General features: G+C 51.5%; 2 protein-coding genes across 2 annotated transcripts; both read left to right on the top strand.

Moving 5' to 3' along the window:
* Positions 1–1,522: 1,522 nt before the first annotated feature.
* On the top strand, positions 1,523–3,112 carry LOC136958758 (uncharacterized). The gene is made up of 3 exons (XM_067252857.1): positions 1,523–1,591; positions 1,707–1,732; positions 2,083–3,112. Coding segments are annotated over exons 2-3 (1,032 nt in total). The 5' UTR covers positions 1,523–1,591; positions 1,707–1,730.
* A 2,134-nt stretch (positions 3,113–5,246) lies between these two features.
* LOC136959170 (keratin, type II cytoskeletal 2 epidermal-like) lies at positions 5,247–9,201 on the top strand. The gene is made up of 7 exons (XM_067253430.1): positions 5,247–6,030; positions 6,402–6,483; positions 6,720–7,093; positions 7,202–7,531; positions 7,686–8,079; positions 8,408–8,465; positions 8,907–9,201. The coding sequence occupies exons 1-6, from the start codon at positions 5,647–5,649 to the stop codon at positions 8,461–8,463; spliced, it is 1,620 nt and encodes a 539-aa protein (XP_067109531.1). The 5' UTR covers positions 5,247–5,646; the 3' UTR covers positions 8,464–8,465; positions 8,907–9,201.
* Positions 9,202–9,254: the final 53 nt, after the last annotated feature.

The following is a 9,254-nucleotide window of genomic DNA, read 5'->3' as shown; positions in this document are numbered from 1 at the left end:
AAAATGTAAGCAAATGAAATTGTGTAGCATAAGTAACCGTACGTGAATAGCGTTTTCCCCAGGTGTAATTTCAGTTGTCTGCAGCCCAGCCATGCAGCCCAGTGGTGGAGGGGAAGCGTGCTGGTGCTCAACACCAGCAGCTCTCATCCAGCCCTCAGCCTCCCCCTCCACCTGCCCCACGTCCGGACGGACGACAGGGGGACCTACATCTGCCGTACGGGGAACGGTGCTATCGCCCGCGGTTTCCCTGTGAACCTCATGGTGATAGGTAAAGATGCTACCTAATTCTCCAAATGTTTGTGCCACATACCAATAGGATACTGTGCAGGAGCTGAGAAATATATGTGCTCTGATTGGTTGTAAACACACTCAGAAGTTAAGCTTTTCACACTTATTTTTTGCAGCAAAACAGTCACAGGCGTTTCGATAATTTACCATTTAGTTAAACATCCTCGTACGTAGGATCACTCTGTAACTGTTGTGGTTGGGCTCAGGGTGTGTGGGTTAATGACGGTTGTGTGCTTAGAGTTGGATGGTTAGTTCCTGTTAGTTGGGTTTGGGTTAGAGCTTCACATCAGAAGTTGTTATCAAATGATCGCTCTTGTCTGCTTCCTGTCTCAGAAACCACCTCTGAGGGGCACTGTAAGATGTGTCACAACCAGACCTCTGGTCAGAACCAGGCCTACGCAGGTGAGAGTTAGTGAGAGGTCAGAACTGCAACCAATGAGAAGCCCCATCTCCCCCCAACACACACACACACATTCCTCTCACACACCTAAACCCTCCCTGAACAGAGCAAGCTTGCTCTCTCTCTCTGTCTTCTCCACAGGGATCCTGGGTGTCCCCTTGGTCTGGTACATGCTGTTTAAAGCTCTCCTCTTCATCATCACCACTCTGACCATGTTCATAGCATGGAGAACTGGCTGACCTCTCATGAGCACAAGATTTTCAACCTGCACAGCTTAACTGCTCGCTGTATTTGACCATATTATTTGCTGTATGCCGGAAGTGCTAGAGATATTACAGATATATGAATAGCTTGGGTAGCTGGGTGCTTGTGACTGTTTGGTGATGGGAAACTTTCTCCTTGAATTTATTTACTGGATATTTATTGCATGATTAAAATCTTTACATAAAGCTTGTGTGTTTTTAGATTGAAGGCTCCGGTTATTCTAGATTCGGAGAAGCAAGACATTTGAGCGCGTCATAACGCACGATCATTGTCGCGTCATAATAACTGATTGGATTTTGATTGAGTGTATTTCGCACCGATCAGCGTTGTCGTCCTAAATCTACTGCAAGCAAAACATTTGTTTTTACTGATAAAACCATCTCGGAAACCAAATGGCGTGCGCTGTCTGAAACAACCGCGCGTAACGGCCGGCACAACCGGTAAGTGCCGGAGCGCACCGGGGTGATGTTTGCCACCGACTACTTCGGATTCCGCGTCCCGAGGCACGTGCTGTCACCGGGCCGGTGCTTCGACAGTTTAATCGGTTTCCAGATCTCCGTGTGTCTCCTCCCCGGAGCTCTGATCCTCTGCTGGTTGTGCAGCCGGTGCAAGGAGCGCCATGAGACTTCCGCCAGCGAGGTGGGGATCCATATCGTAATATATTCATTTTAGCAAGCGCTTTCATTCAGTCAACAATCACTGCAGATGTTTTGACTGTTTTATGGTATTTTCTCTCAATCTTGAATTTGGACAGAGAGAAGTGTCGCGCGAGGTGGACATGTAAGTTGACACTAACGAGGCTATCAAATGCGTATTTGTCACGCGGAAGTCTGATAAAACATAAATTATGTTACATGATGGAGTTGAAATGAGTTAAAAACTGTTCTGATAGAAGTGTTAATCACCCTATCACCAAAGCTCATTAAGCTCAGACTGTAGTTATTATTGAAATAAACCCTGACTCATAGCAGCGGTCTGTTGTCCAGAAATAACAGACCGTAGAAATGTGTAATGCGTAAACAGACCAATCAGAAACGAATATTCAACAAAGCTGTGTAATAAAAAGTTAGTATTAAAGGCATATACAACACATCTTTATATTCTAATATCCACTGTATTTGGGGGGTCAGGGAGGAGAGAGTGAGGCTGCACCACAGCTGCCTGTGTTTACAAACCCTGCTGGAGCTCCAGAAGCTGCTGCCAGCGGCTCCACTTGGCCCCGCCTTGGAGCTCTCCGGCTGGGCCTGGGGGTCTGGGGAATCAGCCTGCAGTGACAGGACCTCGAGGGGACCTGGGACCATCAGGGGGTGCTGGCTCCAGAACCGGTTGACCTCGCCTTCGGCCCCAATGCAAACCCTGCTGGCGCTGCCTGTCTCGGGCTTGGACCGGTGCCCCTCCCCCCTGGGGCCTTCCGCCCTGCAAGCTGCAATCAGCCCCCTGGAGCCCACCTCCTCTGCCTGCACCTCCTCCTCCCCCCCCTCCCCTCAGCCCAGGAGAGGGGTGGTGGTGGGGAGGACGGCCAGCTTGTTCTCCTTCCAGCGCCTGGCAGCAGACAGCCATCCCACCCTGCTCCAGGCCACACCAAACCGTCTGGAACCGGACTGGACCGGCCCAGACCAGCCCACAGCAGACCGGTCCCTGCCCGTCCAGATGTTCCTCCAGGGTCCCTCCGTGCCCCTCGTCTCCCAGGAGGTGCGCCAGGCGCTGGAGTCTCACCTCCGCAGGAAGCGGAGCCAGAGACTCTGGGGTTTCCCCTGCGTGCTCCACGAGTGCCTGGAGCAGCTGCTGCGGGCGGGAGAGGAGGGGGGGCCGGGGAGCACAGGAGACGGGCGGGCTGGGAGCCGTGAGGGGAGTCTGAGGTGCAAGATGGCTGCTGGACCAGGCCAGACCGGACCAGGCCAGACCGAACCAGGCCAGACCGAACCAGTCCAGAGTGAACCAGTCAGGAAGCAGGTGACCCTAGTGAGGAGGAAGAAGCTAGAGATGAAGTTCAGAATCAGAAACCTGGAGGTCATACTGGGCCAACTTCCTCGTCGGGTCGTCCAATCACATCAGGCAACACTTGCGACCTCCGCCAGACAGCCAGTCACATCTCGGCCCCGCCCCCCTCTGCTCCGGAGGAAGGAAGTGACGTCAGTAACCTCACCCAGAAACTTCTAGAAGGTGGGAGGTCAGGGTTTGGGTCAGAAGGTTGGAGGTCAGGGTCAGGTGAGATTATTTTGTCCTCACCCACACCTGCAGTCACAGTGCTGGATAAGGAGTGGTTTTCACCTGAATAAATGGTTTTGCATTTCACTGGACTGTTATATCACATTTTGTTTCTTGTATAGGAATCGGTCTGAAATAACTTTTATTTCGTGTTCTATTAGGTTAAAGGTCAAAGGTTAAGGTTTAGGGGTCGCTGCTAGGTTGGGTTTGGGGAGATGGGTCAGTCACTAAACTACACGGAACACAAATTTGGATGCAGGTTATCATGTCACCACCAGAGGGTGGTGTGTGTCATGTGTCCTCTGTGCTGAAACAAAGTTAAGTCATTGCAGAAACCTTCTAATTAATTATTAGTAATACTGGTAATTCTGGAAATTTAGCAACAAGTGTGCAGAGAGACCCGTGTTTTTTATGTAATGTCCAACACATCTAAAAATTTCAAACGGGTCCGACTCTTGTCATAAACCTGGCACATAACCTGGTTTTGAAAATAGATAAACAGTCCACTTCAACTGCGGTAAAAGTCTACAGTTTGTGTACTTCTGTATTTGCCACTGATATCCTGCCTTTGTCCGCGGGTTTATCAGAGATCTGGCCAGATAACAGTTACTGAATACCATTGACCACTGACCATTAAGAATACCATTCTGAATTACTGCTTCCTGTTAAGACGAGGGTTGGCACGGCAACAATGGTTGGCAGGAAGTGCGCCTTGCGTTGATTCTTCTTCGGTGTTTGGATGGCCTCGAGCTGATGAGAGAACGAGGCGCTCGCTCGCGTCATCAGGTGGGGTTCGAAACGAACCGCTTGAAATGATCCCGTACAAAACGTTGTGACAATAGCTAGCGGGAGGGAGGAAGAGACAGCGTGTGCTTTTGTCCTGGCTCTTTAACTGTTTGTGCCTTGCACCGGAAAACCCTAGTCTATGATCCCGTAAAGATGCGGTCTTTCTCAGAAACCGACGAAGAGAGAAGGGAACTGCGATGTAAACATGTCTTTTGCGATCTATTTATTTATAATCTATTGTTAGAGCGACCAGGGCTTGGAGACACCTCTGTCTTTAGGTCAGCATTTCACGGTGAAGATCCAGGGTTGAAAAGGGCCCTCTTTATTCAAAGATTATTTGTGAGGGTTTGTGGTTTTTTGAGGGTTGTGAAAACATTCCATAGAACTCCCAACAGTTCAAAAAATGTCTCAGTCAAGAGTGGGGTTCTGTGATGATATAACAAATTACAATAAAGATAGCAACTTCTTAAACCCAACCAACCAGACATCCCAGAATAAACAGGATGACTCGTGATGTCACTGTGAACATAATAATACCATAGCAACAGTCAGACGAGAGGGATGGGCCCCTATGAGAGACAGAACAGTGTTCGTCTCCTTCCTGTTAGACAGGTGATGGAGAGCAAGGCCTCTCTACAACACACATGCACACCGAGACCAGAGATCACATATCAGACACACTCACATACAGTTACTTGCACTGATGAGGTCAGATTGGTGCACAAACTTTGTGTGTGTGTGTGGTGTCTGCAATTATCTGCCTTTGTGAGAAACCATGTGTGTATAATGTTGTTTTAACCCTAACAGAAGCTTCAGAGGATGAGCAGGGAACAACTTTTATCACACGCAATCACATCTTTTCAGACCCGCTCTCTTCTTACACACACACACACACACACACACACTCTCCTCTCTCCTCGCACGCCAGAAGGAACCAGGCTGACAGGACTGGACGGCTCCCACCACCTCGTCTGTTATCAGAGCTGGAGGCTGTGAGAAACCATGGGTGTATAATAATTGTTTTAACCCTAACAGAACCTTCAGAGGATGAGCAGGGAACAAGGAGGGGATGGGAGAGGAGGAGAGGGGAGGAGGAAAGGGGAGGGGGAAAGGGGAGAGGAGAGCAGAGGGGAATGGAAGGGAGGAGAGAAGGGGAGATGTAGAGGGAGGGGGGGGGGGTGGGAGGTGGGTAAAGTAAAGAGGAGGGGACAGGAAGTAAGCTCCAGAACAGGAAGTGTGTACAGGCCTTTATAAACTCCCGTATCCAATGTTTACACCTCACAAGAAATATCAACCCATCACACTCTTTTCTCACACGCGATCACATCTTTTCAGACCCGCTCTCTTCTCTCACACACACACTCTCCTCTCTCCTCGCACGCCAGAAGAGACCAGGCTGACAGGACTGGACGGCTCCCACCACCTCGTCTGTTATCAGAGCCGGAGGCTGTGCCGGGACTGTGGACGCTGTCCGAAGCCTGAGACTCGTGGTGATCTGATGCCTCAGTTCTCCTGCAGGATCATGTCTGTGTTCCAGGAGGATGTGAGTGGACTGTAGCTTGCAGCAGCAGCAGTGTTTGTGAGTACCTGGAAGGTGCAGCTTTCCTGGGGGACACATTACCTCCACAGCAGTGTTAACAGCAAGTCCAGGACAGCGTCCCTCACCCCCAGCCGCTCCTGTCTGACCTCCAGGAGGCGCCATGTACGGCAGCAGCCTCCCTCCCCGGGGGAAGCTCTCCCCCCAGGGCAGAAAGACGCTGCAGCGCTCCCAGGGTAAGAGCTGTGGCTACTACCTCCGCATCGCCTTCTTCTTCTCCTCCCTCATCCAGTCACTCATCATCGTGGGGCTGGTGCTCTTCCTCGTCTACGGCAAGCCGCAGGACTCTGCCTCGGAGACGAGGATCCGGGATCTGGAGGGCAGCTTCAACCGCATGTCCATGTCCAATCAGGCGCTGCGGGAACAGAGGACCAACCTGTCTCGCCAGCTCAACACCACGCTGTTGGAGAATAGGGGGGTTCTGGCCCAGCTGAAACACCTGGCGGAGCAGTCCACGCAGTGGATCAAGTTCCTCAATGGCAGCCTGGTGAGATGGAGGGGTGGAGGGGTGGTGGAGATGGAGGGGTGGAGGGGAGGGAGAGAATGGATGAAGAGATGGTTTGGGGAGATTTGTCTTGAAGCGTTTGGAATAGAGGGGATTAGTAAAGATGGCTGGTTGTGTGGGATTAGAAATTAAATACTATGGGATTCACATTTTAGAAAATGTGTTAGATTAAGCTAAATATGAATCTGGATTAATCCCACACTCCTACCTTTAATCAACAGAGAAAAGATACGTATTAGGTATACAAATATACTTCAATGTTTAATATGGTGTGATTTTAGCTGATGTGCCGGGTCGCGGAAGAGATCTTGTGGTGTTAGCTGATGATGTTGTGGTTGTTGTCGTGTGAACAGATGACCTGTGAGTTGGAGAAGAAGTCGTCTAGGTCTCGTGTCCTCACCTGTCCTCCCCCCATCTCCCCTTTCGCAGGGTCAGGTGAGCACGCACAGCAACACAACCTTTTATCCACTTTCAGTTATTATTCAGGTTTTATTCACAGGAGGCAGTTGTAAAGCTGTTCTAATGTTCCTACAGGAAACTACAATAAAATAAGATAAATAAAATAGTTACGATCAAAATCCTCCCTCCCTTACGATCACTTTGTATAAGAGCACCTGCTGAATGAACACATTATCATCATCGTCATAACAACAGGTTGTGTTTGTATCCAGGAGAGAAGACTCAGTCGCAGAGTCTCCTGAACTGCGAGGCGAAGAACCTATTGGTCCACTCCAACTTCTCCCAGACCAATCAGCACCTGCGAATCACTCTGGACCGGGCGTCCCAGGAGCGGGACACCCTCCACCTGGACACCATCTCCCTCCGGAGGGACGTGGCCTCGCTGACCAATCAGCTGGAGCAGTACACCAGGAAGTGCAAGGAGGACTTCGCCCAATCGCTGAGCGGCATCTCTGACGTGTCCAAGGCTTTCCTGGAGAAGATCGACACGCTGGTGCCGCAATTCGTGCCCTTCCAGCTCTCCTGTGAGAAACAGCGCAACCACCTGGAGCAGATCCAGACCAACTGCTCCAGTTTGTCCAGACAGGTACCGAGATGAGCTACTTAGAATCTGAACTTTCCACCTCTTGCTCTGCAGCCCATACCCTCTAACCACTGAGCCCCCCCACCACCACCCCCACGTTTCTCCTTGAAGGTAGAGACCAAGTTCCAGCGCTACCTGGACAATGTGGGTACGCGAGTGTCAGAGATCCAGGCCCAGAGCAGCCGGCTGGAGGGCAGTAACACCCGCCTGGAGGAAGACCTCCACTGGTGCAGACGCAACCACAGCAGCCTGATGGTGGAGCATGCGTCCACCCTGAGGAGGAGCCAGGAGAGACACGACCAGGAGAAGGAGAGCATCCTGGAGGACCTTAAGATCAAGAGAGGAGAGGTGGCGCTGAAGGACGCGCTGCTGAGTGTGAAGACAACCGACATCAACATCCTGAAGGAGAGCATGAAGCGACTCAACGCCAGCTGTCCCAAGGTAGGGCTGGGAGGGGGGTTAGGGCGGTTTAGACCAGTTTAGACCTGCTTAGACTGGTTTAGGCTAGTTTACACCTTTGTAACTAACTCACCAGGGAATGCTTGATTGACAGTGCGTTCTGATGAGAGTGATGTTCCTCTTGGTTCTGTTGCAGCATGGTGGTTTTCCTCCATCCAGCAGGACCGGTTCTGCTGCCGGATTTGGGGCGGGCTCTTTAGGGACAGGATTTGGCGGTGCAGGGATCAGCAGCGTGGGATTTGGCAGTTCGGGGCCAGGTGTACTTGCTCCCAACAGCAGGGGGTCTGGAGGGGCGGGGCCAGCAGGAACTGGGTCTGTAGGGGCGGGGCCAGCAGGAACTGGGTCTGTAGGGGTGGGGCCAGCAAGAACTTGGTCTGTAGGGGCGGGGCCAGCAGGAGCTGGGTCTGTAGGGGCGGGGCCAGCAGGAGCTGGGTCTGTAGGGGCGGGGCCAGCAAGAACTGGGTCTGGTGGCTCGTTTTCATTCGGACGAATGGGCGGAGCTCCTTCTACAGGCCACAGCTTCAGTCAAGGTGAGACTCCAGACACCTGCGTGATCACAGACCACATGACCAGCAGGAGCGACGGGTCCCACCTGGACTGCTCACGTTTTTGTTTGTTTGTTTGTCTGTTTGGTGGAGGCATCGTTTGTTTTGTCACATTGTTATATATTCCTGACCTCATTCGATTTTGAAATGGAAGACTGGAAGATCACTGAAATGGAAGTGTCTCTACAAATCCTTCATCCTCCTCTCTTTGTCTGTTGTCTTATTCCCATATTCCTCTCTTCCTCTCTCCTGGTGTCATCTGGTCCTCCTGGTATCATCTGGTCCTCCTGGTCTCCTCTTTTTCTGGTCACAGCTAGCATGACCCAGCTGCTGAAGGATCTGCAAAGCTACACCAAACCATCTGTCTGAGAGTAAGTATCACAGGACACAGGCGACACATGCAGCCTCTAGACCAGAGACAACAAGCCCTAATCATGTCCATCTGTCTGTATCTCTCCTCCCCTCTCCTCCACACCCACTCCTCCCTCCCCGCCCCTCTCCTCCACACCCACTCCTCCCTCCCCGCCCCTCTCCTCCACACCCACTCCTCCCTCCCCGCCCCTCTCCTCCACACCCACTCCTCCCTCCCCGCCCCTCTCCTCCACACCCACTCCTCCCTCCCCGCCCCTCTCCTCCACACCCACTCCTCCCTCCCCGCCCCTCTCCTCCACACCAACTCCTCCCTCCCCGCCCCTCTCCTCCACACCCACTCCTCCCTCCCCGCCCCTCTCCTCCACACCCACTCCTCCCTCCCCGCCCCTCTCCTCCACACCCACTCCTCCCTCCCCGCCCCTCTCCTCTCCTATCTTCAGAGTCTCTCCTCTCCCTTCCCCGGGGTATCTGGCTGATACAGGAGATCGCAGCTTACAAACATGGAGGATGACACATCTACCAAGAATGGCAATATGTATTTTAGTTTAACATGTTATTATTGTAAAATATTATTTTAAAGTTAGCTTGCAGTCTAATACTGTATATTCAACATTTGCACTACATTGCAAAAAATATTGTTTGTAAACATCTGACATCTTTGAGATGTTCTGTATTGCATGAACTGTTCTGTACATACTCGTTTTACAGTCATTAAAATCATCCTCTTCAAAGGACTCCCACGGTCGTTATTGTCTAGGTGTATGCCATCCTGTTAAGAACAGGCCCAC

The sequence above is a fragment of the Osmerus mordax genome, chromosome 16 (assembly GCF_038355195.1).
Source record: "Osmerus mordax isolate fOsmMor3 chromosome 16, fOsmMor3.pri, whole genome shotgun sequence".
NCBI classification, from domain to species: domain Eukaryota; kingdom Metazoa; phylum Chordata; class Actinopteri; order Osmeriformes; family Osmeridae; genus Osmerus; species Osmerus mordax.
The sequence above is the reverse complement of the archived record's forward strand: the minus strand, read 5'-3'. Positions and strand labels throughout refer to the sequence as shown.

Bases quoted from the DNA above. Each gene is read 5' to 3' on its own strand.
- LOC136959170 (XM_067253430.1), top strand. From the start codon at position 5,647: ATGTACGGCAGCAGCCTCCCTCCCCGGGGGAAGCTCTCCCCCCAGGGC. The intron at 7,094-7,201 runs GTACCGAGATGA...TTCTCCTTGAAG, and splicing joins GCTCCAGTTTGTCCAGACAG to GTAGAGACCAAGTTCCAGCG. The intron at 7,532-7,685 runs GTAGGGCTGGGA...GTTCTGTTGCAG, and splicing joins TCAACGCCAGCTGTCCCAAG to CATGGTGGTTTTCCTCCATC.